At 34.0% G+C, this 20,319-nt stretch overlaps 1 protein-coding gene across 1 annotated transcript; it reads left to right on the top strand.

Moving 5' to 3' along the window:
- The first annotated feature begins 15,179 nt into the window (after window positions 1-15,179).
- Window positions 15,180-20,062, top strand: LOC115989470 (probable mannitol dehydrogenase). The gene is made up of 5 exons (XM_031113186.1): window positions 15,180-15,280; window positions 15,470-15,583; window positions 18,306-18,819; window positions 18,926-19,079; window positions 19,668-20,062. The coding sequence occupies exons 1-5, from the start codon at window positions 15,180-15,182 to the stop codon at window positions 19,874-19,876; spliced, it is 1,092 nt and encodes a 363-aa protein (XP_030969046.1). The 3' UTR covers window positions 19,877-20,062.
- Window positions 20,063-20,319: the final 257 nt, after the last annotated feature.

Genomic DNA, 20,319 nt, shown 5'->3' with positions numbered 1-20,319 from the left:
CTTTCAAAAATCTTCTTAAGTACCTCTTTGTTTGATTTTTGAATGCCCTTACAGACACAAAATGTCATTGAGCAGGGTTTAGAAATTCACCCAGTGAAAGATTTTAAAATTCTATACTTTGAAAAATTAAATTGAAATCTTACAAACATGAGAATGTACTTAGTGACTCTAGTGGAAAATAGTTGAACAACATGACTAACCCTCCAAGATAGCAAAATATTATAACAAATTAAGATGCATCAAACATGAAAAGAGCAAGAAACTAAATGCATATGAATGGATAAATAAGAAAGGATAACACATTAAAATTTAAAACAACAATTCCATAGTGAAAGAGTAAAGGGTTCTTTAAATTGTTCATATTATTAAACTCGTGTCTCAAAGGAAACAACAATTTCTAAAAATTTTATTGATTCAATTCTTTTAAAAAACAAGTGGAGCACATCATTAAACAAATATTTGAAATAAATAAATATTGGGACTCGAAGCTCAAATATTTGACATCTAAAAATATTTGGCACGGCCTATATTTCTCTACATACCTGTTGGTTTGTATTTTCTGCAATCTACATACTTGTTGCTCTGAATTTCTCTGCGCATACCTATTGGTCTGTACTTCTTTACTATATTCAACTTCTTATTCTTTCTGTTTTCAGCTTCTTGTTTCCTCTGTATTTGGATTTCAGGGCTGTCTTATTTGTATTTGTTTTCATCTGTTATTAATAAATAGGAATGAAAATCCAATTCAGATGCAAAGTCTGCAATCTTAGCCCTATTGATCAAATATGGCCAACCTCATTCTACATTACAAAGTGTGTGTATACCAATGAAATACAATTTAAAAATAAAATTGACACAATCACTATGATATGTGAACCATATGGGCAAAAAATCTAATACAGAGAAGTATATACTAGAAAAAACTTGATAACAATGCTAGAAAAGAAACATGGGAAAAGAAATTATAAAGGGAAAAAATGTTTCAACAAAAAATTTAAAATAGAATAAATAAAATGAAAGCTTTAAAGTGTAGAGATATACTCAAAACAAATTGAACCCAAATATCCCAAAGGAAAACCAAATCCAACACAAATAACGGATATTAAAAACCATTCTTAATCCAAATTCCTTATTCAAAATCAAATCTAAGCCAAACCACTTAATGCAATCCAATCCAGTCAAAATACCCAGACGTAAATTAGATTTGATCCCAAATTAAAAAAATAAAAAAATACCAAAAAACAAAGACTATACCTGTGGAGGGAATGGGTTTGATGATGGCAGAGGCCTGGATTGTTGCTTGACGCAGTTGAGGGTAGATCTCTCTCTCTCTCTCTCTCTCTCTCTCTCTCTCTCTCTCTCTCTCTCTCTCTCTCTCTCTCTCTCTCTCTCTCTCTCTCTCTTTTAATCTAACCATGTTTTCTATTCTAAACTGTGTAGGTTGCATAATAAACAGTTAAAATTTAAAGTCTCAAACAGTGCAATGTGCGGTATTTTGTAACTTTCAAATTGTAAGCGTGGCAAGTTTATAAGTGGGCAAATTTCCTTACGTGCCATCACAGCCGTAATTACAGGGAAAGGCTGAAGCAATGGAAGTAAAATTAAAAGTCATATGAAAGAATTGTAGGTTCATGCTAAAGCAATAAACCAAACATGCTACTACCATATAGATTTTTAGCAAAAGAAATTTCACAAACTATAAACAAAAAATTAACCAAAAAATATTAAGATGATACCACTAAACTGGAAAAAATTAATCAAAATTGTTTTCCTATAGCTAATTGATTAGAAATATACCCAACTATTTCATTTTTCATCCTATTATAAGCATCAATGGAACTAAAAAAAAAAATATATATTGTCATGAACTATATAAAATCATCTATCACCAAACACTCAACTATATCCTTATTTTTGTCATATATTCGTGAGTTTCAAAACTGGGCAAGTTGTACATAAATGAATCAATCCTTGATAATGCACACATGTTTAGATTTTTTGAGGAGCAACACAAATTTTAAGAGTTGGATTCACTACTTCCAAGAGTCATCTGAAAGATTAATTAATTTTTGTGTTGATCATGGCAATATACACTTAAGCAATTATATTTAAAAAAAAAATTAAAAAAAGATATTTGTAAAAAAAAATCCAATAGATGTCCTATAAGAAAGACATAAAAGTATAAATGCATGTTTAGTGACAAATTGTTGTAGGCAAAGAAGCGGTATCCAGCAAAGAAGATATGATTTGCAACATTGGCCATGCTTTGAATTCTTTCGTCCCCTCACTATCCAGATTGTAAACTTAATTACAGAACAGCCCAAAGCCAATTCAATTCCTAATATCCAAAACAAAAACAAATACTCAAACAAAACAAATTCTAATTTTCTAACCCAAATACCTAAATCAAAACCAAATGTAACCCAAATGCCTAAATCCAACCAAATACCCAAACATAAAATCATACTTAATGCTCAATTTTCAGTGGTTGGAGACCAACTGTGGTGGTGGTCTGAGATTTATCTCTATGTCATTCTCTCTCTCTCTCTCTCATTACTTTTTCTGTGGATTTTTGTATTTATAAACTCTAAACTGCACAAAGAGTATTTCATAAACAGCATAGAAAGTATTTCAAGAAGAAAAACAATTGAAGTATAAGCATCAGATTTTAAGTTAAAACATAGATATATTGAAGATTGAAGATGCTAATTCGAATAGGAGAAGAAACAATGAGATGATGTGGACCTTCCATATATGTTGCAAAGAGGAGATGGGGGAAGAGCACAAATACAAACAGCAGATGCCAGAGAGAGGAGATTTCATGGAAGGTTAGGATATCCTTGATAGTTTGTGGGGTGCTTTTTTTTTTTTTTTTTTTTTTTGAATAATTTGATAGTTGAGAAACAGTAAATTTGAATTATACTAGGATTAAAAACACCAGAAATGCCAATTAAACTTTAATACTCGTTACCTTTGAGGGTTAAAGTTACCTATTCGCAACATCAAAGTTGTTGAATCCCTCGTTAGAGCACTTAACAATCAAATAGTCCCTCACTAGCGCAGTTCACACCCACACACACACACACACAAAATGAAAGAAAGAAACCGAGAACACTAGCGCTGATCACTTATATATTAATGACAAAAACATGGTTGTTAGGGCCCTATTTCATAATTTGATATTTTGATCATATGACTTTTGTGGCACCGAGGTTGTTAGCTAGGGAAACATACAAGAATTAACAAATGCAGTCTTGCGAAATTTCTCGAATAAAAAACAATTCACAACTTTGATCATTGATGTAGGAATTATTATTGTTATTTTTTTTTATGAACACTGATGCAGAAATCCGGACTTGTTTATAGAAGTTGGGATGGCACAATGAGAAGTGGCTAGATGCATCAGCATTATAATTTACTTCAAAAGAGGTCATTGAAAATGTAAAGGAAAAAAATAAAATCATACGACTTTGACCAGCCATCAGAACATATTTTTGTTTTGTTAAACTTCTTGTACACACTTTATTTTACAAACATGCAAAAAACAATTTAATTACTTTTTTTTTTTTTTTTTTGGTAGAAGTAATTGAATTACTTCATAAGTTTAAAAAATAATGACTTCAAAGTCACTATTTTAATTACTTTTATGTGTGCGTTTAAACTAAGGGAAAATTGTAAATTACAACCCTAAAATTTGAGGTGTTGAATTTTACATCTTGAAATTTTAATATTTAGATTTTATCATCTGAAGTTTGAGGATTTTTAGATTTTATTCCCTAAAGTTTATGAGTATTCGGATTTTACACTTTAAAATTTTAGAATTTGAGGATGTAAAATTCAAATACTCCTAAACTTTAGGGGAGTAAAATTTAAATTCTAAAATGTCAGTATAAAATCCAAATACTCCAAAATTTAAGAAAGTAAAATTTAAATTTTAAAAATTCACATTGTAAAATTCAAACATTCTTAAATTTTAAAAGGTGTAATTTACTATTTTTCCTAAAATAATTAATCATGCTTAATAAACACTTTTTTTTTTTTAATTGAAGATAGACGTCATCACTCATCATTAAAAATTACTTCAAAAGAGGTCATTCAAAATATGGAATAAAAAAATCACACGACTTTGACTGTTGATAAAGTAATATAGAGATATTATAGAGAGGACAAAATTTTTATCCAAATTGAAATTAGGTGGGAAGAAAGTTTCTTTCTCACTGTGTGTGTGAGAGAGAAACTTCAAACGGCCATCTAGTTGAGACCCCAAATTCCAAACGATTATTTATGAGTGTCAACAACTTTAGACTAATCAAAATATGAACAAAATTACGTTCTCAAAATAGGAAGAAAATGTTATAGGTTTCTCATTTCGCGGATAAATTGTTCTAAAACCCATTTTCAGTTTAATATTTTTTAGAATCGCCCCAGTAATTACAGGCAGTTGTTCTAAAACCAATTTTGTATTTCTGTTCAACAATTTTATAATCGCACGGGTTACAGATAAGTTACTATATATAAACCATCTATTTTTAATTATTTTTTTCAGAATCATCCCTTTCACAGATAAGCAATTCTAAAACATTTATTTATTTATTTTAAATTAGAGCCACCTATATTATGGAAAAGTTATTTTAAAATCAAACTCTTTGAATCCCCCTACTTGAACAGTTCAGAGATTACTTTCTTTATTAATAAGGTAGCATGCAATAGATTCAGCAAAAAAAAGGTAGCATGCAATAGTTCAGAGATTACGAAATGCATGTTGCTTCACAAACTTTCCCTTTCATGAATAAGAAGTTTATTGACATTGGTGTTCGCTTTTGCAAGCTCCATCAATGATAAGCATTATATAACACTAACACTAACCAAGGCAATAACATCACTTTAAGTTAAACTAAAAGGTAAAATCGTCATTTTGACAGTTGGATAAAAAAGTGGGGAAAAATGTCCAAACACCCCCTTAAACTTTTAACTACTAGCCAAAACACCCCTTAAACTATTATATTGGTAAATTTATTCCTTAAACTATACATACCTGTCAAATCAACACGCCAGTTACTCTCCGTTAAAAACACAAACAGAATACACGTGTATCCCATGTGAACTTTAAAATAACATATTAACAAGGACTAAATTGGGTGAGAGGAGAGAGAAACCTATAGCATAATAGAGAAAGAGAGACACAATCAAACCAAAAGAACCATGGTCGCCAGCCGCCTCACCGTCGACAACTACCATGGTTACTGCCATTTTTTTCCAATCATCCACGACCTACAAGAGAAGGAAACACTGTTCAGTACGTTTATTTTGGTTTCAATGGAAATTTGTTATTTGTCCCCTATTTGTTGGTTTGTTCTCTCTTTTATTTTTTATTTTTTTTTTGGGATTTGGTTGATTTCAAACGTGGTGGTTTGATACTGAGTTCTCTTCTTGCTAGTTGTATATTGGGTTTTCATCAAAGATCTTGTGCACGCGATATGTTTGCCAATATTGTTTTGCGATATAGTGTTCACTACACTGCATGTCATTTTGATTTTTACTTTATTTTCACAATATTTCTTAAGCAATACAAATGATTGAATTTGTTTTGTAAATGGGAACACGTGCATCTCACATGCTTATTTTGTTAGTATTTTAACATTAGATTAACTGAAGTACTGATTTGATAGGTTTGTATAGTTTAAGGAGTAAATTGGTCAATATAATAGTTTAAGAGATGTTTTGGCCAGTAGTTGAAAGTTTAGGGGGTGTACAAACATTTTTTCCTTAAAAAGTGTTTAAACACTTTAAGTACTTAAATCGAACCACTAGATTTCAAGACCAAGCCGCATCAAACTTTTCAATGGATAATAAACAATAATATTAGAGTTGGCTACATTATATAGTCAAAATGCGGAATAATCACTCAAATTATCATTAAAAAAAAAAATCAAAAGGGCACATAAATAAGATAGGGACAATATGTCACAGTCCTGATTGGGACACAAATCAGCACTATGTGCCTCCGACGTGAAATTTTCAATTTTTGTTTTTTCCCTAATGTGCTTGCTTTTTCAATCAACTTGAGTGATAGCTTTGAGCTAAGATAGCTATGGAAACACGGAGTATGATTCAAAACTCCACTACCTTGAGCTCTCACCTCAATAATTGAGGGGTATCCCAAGTTCCCAACACAAAATGCACTACTAAGCTCCTTACAGCACTCTCTAAGGGTAGCTTTGTGACGAGACATTTGGTTGTTTGCATATCTTTTCAATCGACAGTAGCACTCTCTACGAGAGCCATAGAATTTTGTCATCCAAATCCCACTTTATTCATTTGAAATAATGATAGACAGACTATCTTTATATTCTAGACAGAATATCCTATTTCAACGCCCTATTTTAGCAAACCAGTGCAATTTTAGTCATATGATCTTTTCAATAGTTACATGACTTGTGTAAATAATTTAATAAATCATGTACTTTAAGATATGTGGATGATATCTTATAAGTTTTCAAGTAAAGGAATGGAGATTGGAGAATACCATTTAAACCATTTTAGGGAAAATATTTTCCTAAAAAGAATGGTCTAACATAATAGGATTCCATTGTATAACTTATGGTAATTTTTCATATTTTTCTTAATTATTCCATTTTTTAATTTTGATAAAATTTATGAATTTACTTTTTTAAATTTTGAATATGAATTTCAATTATTCCATGAATTATACAGCATATTAGAAAGCTTAATTAGATACAATCTCTTAAGTGTTATATATTAGGTTCTCTAATTAAACTCAAATACATGGTTGATCATCTTTTTCTTTTCTCTTTTTTTTTAAAGACAATTAAATTCAATGTATATAAGTCTTTGAATTTAATTAGACAAGTCTTTGAATTTATTTGAAAAACTTAATATATTACAAATAAAGAATTGTATCTAGGTTTTATTTTATTGAGTACAATTTTTTTTTTTTTAATGTATACTCTATTACTAATTAGCCTAGCTTTCATTTCTATAATATTTTAGTACGATGATATGATGTATCATTAGTGAGATCAAGCTAGATGTGTGAAGTATCGTTAGTGAGATCAAGCCAGTGTCTCTTCTAAACAGTAAGATTATGCACCCCCTCAAAAAAAAAAAAAAAAAAAAAACAGAAAGTTTATGCACATAGAACAGTGTACAGAATTTTTCATACATAACTTTTGTGTTTGAGAAAGTTCAGGAATACAGTTTCTATCACAATTCTGATGTGATTGAAAAATGAAGTCTTTTCAATAGTCAAACAATGAGTTAGGGAATCAATCCTACATATAACAATTGTGTTGGATTTGGATATAACCAACTAACTACTCACTGAAAAAACGAACTATGTTGCCCTCTGAACCCGATGACCCAAGATAACTCCCAGAAAAGACCTATACGGAGATGACTCAGTAAACGTGCATGCAAGAGCTACGGTATGGAGCAGAAGCTGAGAACGTGGACGAACAACCCTTACCGGAGAGTGATACTGAAGACCAGACGTGGATGGAGGATACCCACACCAGTGACAAGAATTGACCGACCGAGGAGGCTTGGGAAATCAAGGTTACCACCGAGATGAAGCGCAAAATGGCAGGACCATGGCAAACAAGCATCATCCTCAAACTCATGGGTAGACAGCTTGGCTATCGCGCACTCCAAACCAGATTAGCGGGTATTTGGCGCCCTGCAAGCAAGAAGCATTTAATCGATATCAGATATGGTTTCTTTATTATGTGATTTGATATTTTGACGGACTACCAGCATGCTCTTATGGATGGTCCATGGTTTGTGGGAGACCAATATCTACATGTATAGGCATGGGCGGCAGATTTCCACCCGCATGTAGCCAAAATAACTAATACGGCGGTTTGGATTCGCTTAGAACAACTACCAATAAAATACTATCACCCTGACTTCTTAAAGCATGTGAGCAATAAGTTAGGAAAACTTATAAAAATCGATGTTGTCACTAGTGCCGCCATCCGTGGCCAATATGCTAGATTATGTGTCCAATTTAATATAGCCTATCCTTTGCTGAAATGTGTCAAAATCGGGGCATTTTGGTAGGATATAGTCTATGAAAACCTTCCGATTTTATTTTTCCGGTGTGGACGACTTGGACATAGGGAGGTAAATTGTTCTGAACTGAGTAATGAAATGACCCACACGAACAGATTAGGGCGTGAGCCACATGGCGAAATCGGGGTGACGGACCTGGAGAATAATCACTCCATGGAAGACCGTCCAAACTAGGCAGTCCAGCACACGTGGGAAATATAGTGAGAATCCTACACGTGGCAAGCGGAACCACCGAGATTCTTACACACCGATTACGCCACGTGATCTTGCTCCTTCAACTAACCCACTTGTGATGCGAAATCAACTCTCCAACTCGGTGATAGGACAGGTGTCCAAGGGGTCAGCAACAACATTTGGTAATCACCGGCTCGATGTGGCGATGCATGGTGAAAATAAATTTTTACTGCTGCCACGAGAACTTGACTTGGATTGCATGCAAGCGTCCCATGCAAACAGCTGTACTTGAATCACCCAGGTAAGCACTATATCTCATGGCCGGCTGCATGGGGAGAGTACACCAGCTACACTCCAGCCCGAGACCTCACACACACCTCTTACGCAGCAAGATAGCCCCCTCCTCTGATCAGAACTCCTTGACCCCAACTTCGGTTGACCCCGATCTCCAACTCACGTCCATTCCCCACTCAACCTCGAGTCTTCCAGCCACTCCCTCCATGTACACTCATTCCTCTACCCCCCATGACCAAGATCAGCAAATGGCAATCCTAGAACAAATATGGAGTGGTCTCTCCCTTGGTCACTTCAACGACGAGACGGTGAGCTATGTGTGCATCCCAGTTCATCCACGGGTAGCCACGATATGGAACCAGGTGACACCAACTCCAAGCTTGCCAATGCGACTCGAACCCCCACCCCAGCCCAATCCTTATCACATGCCCCACACTCATGCATGAGTGCGTCGGTCAGTGCACCCCTACCAACCCTCGAAGGGGCATCCTAGAGCTCAATCAGTTAAGCAATGAAACGCTCAAGTGAGCTCCTCCAGTGTGTCATCCCCAGAACAACTTCCCGAAGCCATTTTCTGTTTCCTCGATCTCAGCGAAATAAAAATGGCGATGCAGGAAGACGAGCCCAACCTGTGTATCATCATGTTCTTAAGCCCAAGCCTACCATTTGTTGTGTCCGTCACGCACTGGGCTAGGCTCGGTGAAATCGACCCACTATATCGTCTCAAGATGACCACAACGAGGCATCAATGCCTCACTCGCTCAGTAGCAAGGATCTCGAGGACCTGGGGGGTTCGGAACGACTACCTGAATCCTAATACCTCATCAATGAAGATGATTACGTGGACCTGTCAAGGAGCTGGCAGTGTAGCATTTCGCAACCATGCTTACGAACTTCACCGTAGGCATTGCCCTGACATTCTGATTATTGTGGAGCCCAGTATAGCTAAAGAACGGGCGCAAGTGCTTATTAACACTCTTCCCTACACTCAGGGGCGGAGCCAAGGGGGGCGAGGGGGGTCAAGTGACCCCCCTGACTCCTCTTTAAAAATTTTATGAGTACTGGCATGTAGAAGTCAGTAGAACTCCATCTTAAATGCTTTGCTAGTTTGCCCGTTCTAGTTTAAGAAAAAAAAAGCAGAAAACAGTCTCTAAAATAGCTTTGATGCCGAATAGAAAGAATAACAGTTTCACAGCATTGAGAGATTTACGGTACTATTTAACCAACTACATCACTTTTGTTTAAAACATAAACTTTTATCATTTTCATTTAAAAAAAAAAACTTTATCATTTCCCAGATTTTAGCGTGTCACTATTCACGGAATTTTGATTGTTTATCCTCTTTTTTTTAATTTTTTTTTTAATTTCATTGAATTTCAATTGGTGGTGGGGGTTTTGTATTTTATGCAATATATATATATATATATATATTAAAGCCTAACTAATTAATGTCCTTATACCGTACTCAAATTCAAACTCTGGGACTAGGTTTCTACTATAAAATATAAACCCAATTTAAATACTTTGAAGAATTAATATAAAGCAAAAAGACAGAATTCTATATATTTTTTTAAAGTAATCAAGACAATATACGTATATTGTATACAACTTTAAAGGTATTAACACTTTTACATTGATTATTTTTTCAATTTACTACAAGGAATTAAATTAGATATCTAAATTTATGTATTTAGATTAATATATCTTGCTTTGATTGTTACTAACTACTGTATAAATTAGTTATTTTTGTTTTGATATAAAATATATATTTGTAGTTAATTGAAATTATGGAGAATACATAGTATAATAATAAATCTTGCCCCCCCTGAATTGAAATTCTGGCTCCGCCACTGCCTACACTCACTCTCGGCAAGTGGACCCCACTAGCTTCTCTGGAGGCATTTGGATGTTATCCTCCATTTGGATGTTATGGAACGTAAGTACCTCCTGCCAGGTGGAAATTCTCACACACAGTGAGCATAGTATCCATGCGCTTGTGAAGGTAGCCTCTCCCTCCCTCTCTTTTTTACTTACTGCTGTATATGCTTCTCCTAACTTTCATAAACGTCAACTTTTTCTGGATTATTTACAAAATCTTGCTACTCTAGTTGATTTACCTTGGGTCTTAATGGGTAATTTTAATGATATGCTTTCAGAGGTCCAAAAAATAGGAGGGCTTCCTTTAAATAGAAATAGGCTCAACGCATTTAGAAATTGCTTAGATAACTGTGGCCTCATGGATCTTGGCTTCCAGGGGCCTCGTTTTACTTGGACCAATAAAAGCTCGGACTAGCATTGTAACGTAAAAGAATGGTTGGATAGAGGGTTGGGAAACGCCGAGTGGAAAATCCTTTTTCCCACGGCTGAAATTTACCATCTCCTTAAGGTTAAATCTGACCACTGCCCCATTTTGCTTGTTACTAACCCTTTAGAGCGAAAATCTCCCAAACCCTTTTGTTTTGAGCAGATGTGGCTCATGGACCCCTCCTTTTCGGCCCTAGTGGAGAGTAGTTGGCACGCCTCAGAAAATATTCCATCTGCATCCTCCTCTTTATCTAGGTTCTCTCACCGTCTAGATTTTTTAACGCAACATATTTGTGTATGGAATAAAACCCAGTTTGGAAATATCTTCCAGCGGAAAAACTGTCTGTTAGCGAGGCTTCGGGGGCTCCAGACAGCTATATCTAGGAAACCTTCAGTTTTTTTTATATTCTCTGGAACAATGGCTCACCCAAGAATATAACACCATCCTTCACCAAGAATACCTATTTTGGCAACTTAAATCTTGCATCATGTGGTTAAACTATGGAGATGCGAATACTAAATATTTCCATCTTCACACTATCCAATGCCGTAGCCAGTCTCGTGTGAATACCTTAAAAGATGATATGGGGCTTTGGCTTATAGGTGAGCCATTACTACAACATACAAATGATGCCTTTAAAAAATTATTCCAAGCTACTTTAGCTCATATGTGTCCCTCTTCTAGATGTGAGAGGTAGTGCTCTCAAACTAGTCCTTTTTTAGAAAATGCCCAATCTTTGACCTGAATTCCCCAACCTGAGGAAATTTTTAGGAATCTTAAAGACCTCCCTCCATTAATGGCTCTGGGCCCGGATGGATATCACGCTCTATTCTTCCAAACAAATTGGTCCAGTCTTGGTTCGAGTGTTACTAAAGTAATTCAAGAGATCTTTGAACAGCTTAGTGTCCCACCATCTTGGGCATAACAAATTTAGTCCTTTTCCCAAAATTAGCTCACCCTGAGATGATCACTCAATTTCGTCCAATTAGTCTTTGCAACACCATTTATGAGTTGGTCTCCCGAATAATTGTGCAACGGCCCAAACCTTACATGGTTGAGATTATCAACCCTTGTCAAGCGAGGTTTGTGTCAAGGCGAAGAACTAGTGATAATATAATCCTTGTCTAGGAGGTTATTCGGACGTTAAAAAACAGATGAGGTGGACTAGGGTACGTTGCGATAAAATTGGACCTTGAAAAGGCTTATGATTGGTTAGAATGGGATTTCATTCGAGAATCGCTAGAATTCTTCCAGCTACCACCCAACCTCATCACCCTCATCATGAATATGGTATCCTCTACCTAATTTCACATTCTTTGGAATGGAAGTCCCTTACCGAAAGTTGTGCCAACTAGGGAAGTTCGGCAGGGGGACTCATTGTCCCCCTATCTTTTTATCCTGTATTTGGAAAGATTGTCTATTCGATTGGAAGAGCCTTTCTGAGATAAACTTATTCATCCTATGTCTTTTAGAGGTCGGATCCACCTCTCGCATTAGTTCTTCGAAGATGATATATTTTTTTTCACCAAAGCCACGACTAGAGATTGCAAGAATTTAAATAAAATCTTGCAAACCTTTTGTGCCTCTTTGGGGCAGATAATGAGTGCCACCAAATCACGTATTTGGTTCTCCCCTCATATCCCTAGGCATATAAAAGATCATGTGGTCGGCATCTTTGACATACCAACTACTAACCGCATTGGCACATATCTTGGAACTCCTATTTTCACTACGCGCAGAAGAACTAACTCTTATCAATTTTTAGTTGAAAAAATCCAGAAAGGAATTGAAGGTTGGCAAGCAAAATACCTATCAATGGCTAGCCAGGCCACCCTCATTAAAGCAACTGTGGCATCCATCCCTACTTATGCTATGCAAACCACGCTTCTCCCCCAAAAGACTAGTCACCAAATTGACAAACTGAGCTCCAAATTCTTATGGGGGGGGGGGGATATCGCTTCACGTTGTGGCTATCACATTGTCAACTGGGAAACTGTCACCTTACCAAAGGAAGCTGGAGGATTAGGCATACCCTCAACCCGCCATCGAAATTGTGTGATTCTCATGAACCAGGCTTGGATATTATATACTAATCCTAATCCTAATATGCACTAGGCCTAGGTTCTAAAAGCCAAATATTTCCCTCACACAACACTATTTGCCAGCATTAGGCGTACGAGAGGGTCACATATTTGGCAATCGCTCTCGCTCGGTATTAAATTGCTACTTGACGGTATGAGTTGGATTGTCAGGGATGGGCAAACTATTCGGATTTGGAAGGACCAGTGGCTGCCTCAGGGCACTCTTTGTAGCTACATTGAAGGTCCTCTCCTTTTCCATGATGAGGATCAAAGGGTTAGCTCCTTGAGGACCAATCACACTTGGAATTTTGATTCATTTAACTTCCCTCTTTCCTCCCCGATTCAGAACCTTATTCAGGGTATTCCTATCGCACAATTCACGCTACTCCCGGACACACTTGTGTGGCCCTACAATAATGGCACATGTTCCATGAAATTTGCTTCCAAATTTCTCTTTCATAAACAGAATGTCCCATTCAACGCTTAGGGTTGGAAATGGATTTAGGCTTTAACTTGCCCTAAAAAATTCAAACTTTCATTTGGAAAGCTATGCATGACCGGCTGCCCACACAAACTTTCCTAACCATTGGTCGCCCCCATCTAGATGCTCAATAGCCTAGGTGTCATCACTCGAAAACAACCATCCACATCTTACAAGATTGTCCCAGGGCAAAAGAGGTGTGGAGTCAATCTCCAAGTATCTTCCCCTGTCTTTCTTTCAATTGTCTTTGCAAGATTGGCTCCGAAGCAATGCAACTGTAGATAAGATTATACTGCACCTTCAACTTCCTTGGCGTACTTATTTTCCGTTTCTTTGTTGGAATTTATGGTTAGCTAAAAATGATAGGATTTTCAAACACCAATCCCGATCTCAACACAGTCTTATACACTCCTCCGTCCAGGTTGCAACTAAATTTCATTTCCTAGCAGGTTCAATAAGCCGGCCCCAGGTTAGAATTCCACAACTTATAAAATGGACGATGCCTCCTGCACCCTATATTAAGTTAAACACCGATGGTAGTGCCATCAGTAACTCGGGGTTGGCTAGAGCTGGGGGCATTTTGTGAAATCATTTGGGTGAATGGATCTCTGGATTTTCCCTTCATTTGGGTCTTGCATCAAATAACATGGTTGAGTTGGCTGCTGTCCGACAGGGTTTGCCGCTAGCTTGGGATATGGGATTTAAATTCATACAACTTGAACTTGACTCTAGTGTAGTGCTAACTTGGTTAACTGATCACAATGCAACTTCTCCTCCTAATATGTTACCTTTAATTTGTGATTTTAGGAACCCCATGGACCAGGACTGGGAGGTTCAGGTGCTTCACATGTATTGTGAAGTTAATGCCTGTGCAGATGCTCTGGTGAAGCGGAGAACTCACCAACAACACTTTTTGTTTGTGTATAGTTCATGTCCCAGTTTTGTATATGTGTGCTATGTAAGGGATTTGGCAGGCCTCGGAGCAACTAGAATTTGTGCCCAATGGCTCAATGTTGTTGATGTATAAACTCTTTATCTTATAAATAAGACCCCTGTTTCCATAAAATAAAGAATAAAGAATAAAAAAAACAATGAGTTAGGGGAAAATAGTCAAATTGATTTAGAAAATAACTCGTTGCAAAATCCAAAATGATGAGGCCTAACAAAGTAACCGACAAATACAAATAAAATATGTTCTAGCTACCAAAGATACCTTTCACTTTCCAGCCCCACAAACAGGATATAATGAAGGAAACTGATTTTTGCTATTCTTAAAGTAAGTGAAAATGAAAATGATTTGTCATGACGGCAAGCAACCATAATAATGCTAGTATCGCAAACAAATACATATATATATATATATATATAAAGTATTACAACTGTATTATATAGTAGATTGTGATTGACTATATATCACTATTATATAAACTCATTATTTTTATCCCTATTATTTACTGTCTTTTACATGAGATAATTAAAGTCTCTCTACTAGTTTTTACTGGGTATTACATGTACCTTAGCTAATCCATTAAGTCAGTGAAATGCTTTATTTCTTATTCATCAGCAAAAAAAAAAAAAAGGGTTCTACATCTTTCTCCTTGACTTATTCAGAGAGAGAATCTCACTACCTCAGGTACCATCTATACCTACGTTTCTTTCTGTATAAAGAGAAGCAGAGTCAAGACGAATTCATCGTACTTTTGCTCTTCCACTCTGCAAGCAATAACACATCAGTTCTCTACTCTTCACTCAAATGGCAAAAGTACCACCAGAAGAAGAACACCCTGTGAAGGCTTTTGGGTGGGCTGCTAGAGACCAATCTGGCCATCTCTCTCCTTTCAACTTCTCTAGAAGGTAACGTTCATGAATATTCGTTTTGTATTACTATCAAGAGGAGTGTATATTACACACATAAACTTGTACACATAGTCCTCAAAAACGAGAAAAATCGTGACTTGATTTTTCTTATTTTTGGAAAGTGTGTGTACTACTAACCTTGATGAGATGAGTTGATGATTGTGTTGAAATGACAAATTAATGCAGGGAAACAGGGGATGAGGATGTGAGGTTTAAGGTGCTGTATTGTGGAATATGTCACTCTGATCTTCACAGCATCAAGAATGATTGGGGCTTCTCATTCTACCCTCTTGTTCCAGGGTTTTTTTTTTTTTTTTAATATTTTTGAATTTTATTAGTTCTGTTTGTTCCTGTCGGGGGAAAAATTTTTCCTGGGCTTTTCCGTACTTACAACTTTTAAGTGTATAGATATTGGTAGTATAACGTATTATTATTATTATTATTATTATTTAAATAGATATCCAAAAATTTTCCTAATAAAAAAAAAATCCAAAATTGATATTTTTTTATGAGATCCAAAATGGATACGTTGTTAATGGATCACATTGTAAAATAACGTATTAATTTATTTATATATATATATATATATTTATATAAATAAAGAGAGAGAGGTGAATAAATTAAATAATTCCCCAATATCTTGGGATCATTTCAAATTAAACCTTAAATTTCAAAGAAATATTAAAATCAAGAATTTTTTTTTTTTGACAAACAAAAGTATCTAAATCTCTTTGAATATTTGACTATTTGACTATTCTCATAAATATCCAGAATCTCATAGTTGTACTGTGGTTGCAACAAGTGATGCCTTCTCCTTTTTATTTTTTTATTTTTTTATTTCATTTTTTTTTCTCCTTAATCATGTGACATATTATAAGAATATTAAAATAATTACTCTAAGTGAAACTTTATTCTTCTTTTTTTTTTTTTTTTAATTTTGTGTTTTAATTATAATTTCTGTCATGAACACGTTGTGCTTGCAGTCTAGCTCAATATTTCTATCGAATTTTTTTTATTTTAATCGAAACTTTTGTAAAATTTATGTTTTGATTTGAAACCACAATAAATTATAATGAATTTATTATGAAATTTTTTTATTCTTTAATAAAGGATAGTAATTTGGCACAAGGACAGTGTAGTAATTACATTCCATTTAGAAAAAGATAATTTTTTTTTAAGAATGATTAAAAAAAAAGTCAATTGATCCAATCAAAACTTTCAGTACACAAATCAAATCAAAAAAAGAACTTTCAGTACACAACTTTATTATAAAATATAACAAATAAATGATATGATGTGATCGAGCCAATTTTTTATTAAAAAAAAGTATTTTCATACCTAATACGTATCATGGACTTTGACTTATAACATTGCATCTTTTTTCATCAATAGCAGAACCACTTGGAGGTCAGGTAAGTTATGGAGTACTAGATTTCTCTCCAAATTAATTTAGAGAAAAACTCTTTAAATTTTTTTTAATATTTTTTTAGTAAATTTAAATTTTTAAAATTTTACCTTTTGATTATATGTTCTTTATATTCTTTACATATATATTAAAATCAAATGTTAATTATTTACAATCTGAGCGATGAAACTTATTTTTTATTCATAATTTTTATTATAAAATTAGAAATTTAAACATTTAATTTATAACATATTTATTAATTTTTGACCTTATTGAAATTTTGTTAGCATGGAGAATATAATACAAACATGCAATTTAATGGATAAAATTTCAAAATTCACATCCAATAAAAATATATTAGAGGATTTTGAAGGGTTTCTCTACAAACTTATTTGGAGAGAAACTTTTTCCGGGTAGGGACCTCCAAGCTTTTTGAAAATTTTTAATTTTTTATACCAATATATCTAGATATAGTTATTGTAAGTAATTTTTAAGAAAATTACACTTAATTAATCTCCTCATTTTTTTAATAGTTATGTTATAAGCATATCTATAGACAATATCCAAACAAATTAAGTCATAATCCTCTCAAAATATATGTCAAGTGATTATGATGACGATAATATATATAAAGCAATAGAAAAAAAAAATGCTAGGTATTAAATTTAGTATAATATGGTTTTTTTTTTTTTTTGTAAACTTTCACAATTCATCTCCAAGTTTTATTCATTGCTTACTATACAAATTAGTTTTCAATTGTTTTGATTACGTCTCTATGATTGAGGATCGATTTAATCAAAACTTTTTTTTTAATAAGTTTTCATCAAATTGTTAAAGAAAGTGTTTTATATAATATTCACATGACTTGTTAATCATTGAGCACATGTATGATTAGCAAAAACAAAAAAAATTCATTTATATAATTTTTTTTATGTATAATAAATCTCAAAATAACATAAATATAAAAAGAATTCTTTACATTATTCCAAATATAAGAAATAATGAAAAAAAAAAAAAATTCTAAAGGCTTGCGTCACATACTTTGATTTTTAGATTAAAAGTTCACTAAATTCCAATCATAATATTCCAAGAGAAATGGATGAAAGTGGTGTGGTTAATGCATCTAAGTTCTAAATCAAAATAATTCTGATTAAACAATTTTAAAATGCATCGGCCAATGTGACCAGAAAAGAGATAATGTTGGACGAATATATGTATATTTATTTTTTAATTTATTATAACAGTTTTTTTTTCTTTTTTCTTTAGAGAGTTTTAAATTTATAGCATCTGCTCTTGATGATAACTCTTTATTGACAGAACAAGACATTAATCAATTTTTAGTGTAGGTAGGGATTGAACCGCAGATCTCTTATTTAATCATCAGAGACTTTACTAATCGAGCTAATTGGAATCCACATTACAATGTTATACAAAGAGATTATTTTTTTAAGAATATGAATATACATTAATTGTAAACATCTTAACAAAGTAATATATCATAGTTCAGTTCAATATGATAAGTTTTATAATGAACATAACTTTGAGAATGAAAACAAGAAAGCTTACATTTTTGATATCTCACAAGTAAAAATTGACATTGGAATTTTTCTGTCGAAGGCACGAACTTGTTGGGGAAGTGACAGAAGTAGGGAGCAAGGTGAATAAAGTTAAAGTTGGAGACAAAGTGGGCGTAGGATGCATGGTTGGTGCATGTCACTCCTGCGAGAGCTGCAAAAATGACCTTGAAAATTACTGTCCCAAAATGATATTCACTTACAATTCCATTTACCATGATGGAACATTCAACTATGGAGGCTATTCAGACACAATGGTAGCTAATGAGCGATACATAGTTCATTTCCCAGAAAATATGCCACTTGATGCTGGTTCTCCACTACTCTGTGCTGGGATCACAGTGTATAGTCCCCTGAAACACTTTGGTCTAGCCCAACCTGGTAAGCATATTGGGGTTGTGGGCTTAGGTGGGCTTGGTCATGTAGCTGTCAAATTTGCTAAGGCTTTTGGGGCAAAAGTGACTGTAATTAGTACCTCACCTAGCAAAAAGGATGAAGCTTTGGAACATCTTGGTGCTGATTCTTTTTTGGTTAGCCGTGATCCAGACCAAATTCAGGTATATTTTTAGCTTATATTACTTTCCATCTTTTAAACTCATGCTCATAATGGTTGTACTTTGAGATATTGGGTGTCGATGATGGATACATATTAAATTTGTGCAGGCTGCCATGAACACAATGGATGGTATCATTGATACTGTTTCTGCAGTCCACCCCATTTTACCATTGCTTGGTCTATTGAAGTCCCATGGAACGCTTGTCATGGTGGGTGCACCGGACAAGCCACTTGAGCTACCAGTGTTTCCGTTGATTTCGGGTAATTGCTTATTAAGAATTTAAGACCATGATAAATTTTCCATTATTACCATTTTTTGTGCTTTGCAACTTTTCATCTGAAAAATGCAAAGGCTTTTTCTACCATTTTTACAAGAAAAAAAAAGGGTAAAAATCGAGATAATAATAAATGTGATTAGTATTATTTTGCTAATAAAATAAATAAATAAATGTTGAATTATGCATTTATTCATTTTTTTTTTATACAAGAAAGAATTCTACTCTAACCTAATCTAAGTGTATATGTATGTGAAGTTCCTTCCTGGAAACTTAAATCGCAGTCTTTATTACCTCTCTCACCCCATAAATATTTATACTTATGAAGTGACCATTGCGCCAAGGGTACACGATGGTCTGAATTAATTACAATATCACTAGTATTACTTGTTCTTATTTCTTTACTTTATTGTTTTATAAGTTTTGGCCTTAGGAAAGGGTGGAGAGAAGTTTTAATTTCCCCATCTTAAGATTATCCAATAATTCCATCCATTAAGATTACTCTTAATTAGAATTTTGTTTAGATTTTTCATTATTAGTTAAGAGAGTTACTAAGATTTGGAAAAAAATTCAGGAAGGAAGATGGTTGCCGGGAGTAGCATTGGTGGAATGAAAGAGACGCAAGAGATGATTGACTTTGCAGCAAAACATGGCATCACGGCAGACATTGAGGTTGTTTCAATGGATTATGTGAACACCGCAATGGAGCGTCTTGCTAAGAATGATGTTAGATACAGGTTTGTCATTGACATTGGAAACACCTTGGCTGCTACCAAGCCTTGAAGAAATACCTTTGTGTCTTAATTAATTTTCTTTTATTGTTTCAATGTTCCATGGTTTTTTTGGTTGGATGGGGTGGTATTGAATTTATTATGTTTTGCTGGTGTCTCTACCATAAGCCTGTTCTTCAAACTTTCATATAATGTGTAATAAATAAAATGATATATATGGATGTTTTTGTTGAAAGATTTAAATTTAACTAGGACAAGTGAGGACAATAATACATGTAACAAAGTGTTTTCTTTCGTTACTATAAAGTTAAAATATTATTTTCGTCTCTAAAATTTGTATGAAATTCTTTTTTTCTCTTTAACTTTCTAGATAATTTTTTCAATAGTTTAGCAGTGAAAAATGGATAAATAATTCTATAAAAATGAAATAAAAAGGGAATTTTTTTAAGTTTAAAGGTAGATAATGAAATATTTTTAATAATTTAAGGGAAAAAA

The sequence above is a fragment of the Quercus lobata genome, chromosome 1 (genome assembly GCF_001633185.2).
Source record: "Quercus lobata isolate SW786 chromosome 1, ValleyOak3.0 Primary Assembly, whole genome shotgun sequence".
Classification (NCBI taxonomy): domain Eukaryota; kingdom Viridiplantae; phylum Streptophyta; class Magnoliopsida; order Fagales; family Fagaceae; genus Quercus; species Quercus lobata.
Note: the sequence above shows the minus strand (reverse complement) of the source record. Positions and strands in the feature narration are given on the sequence as shown.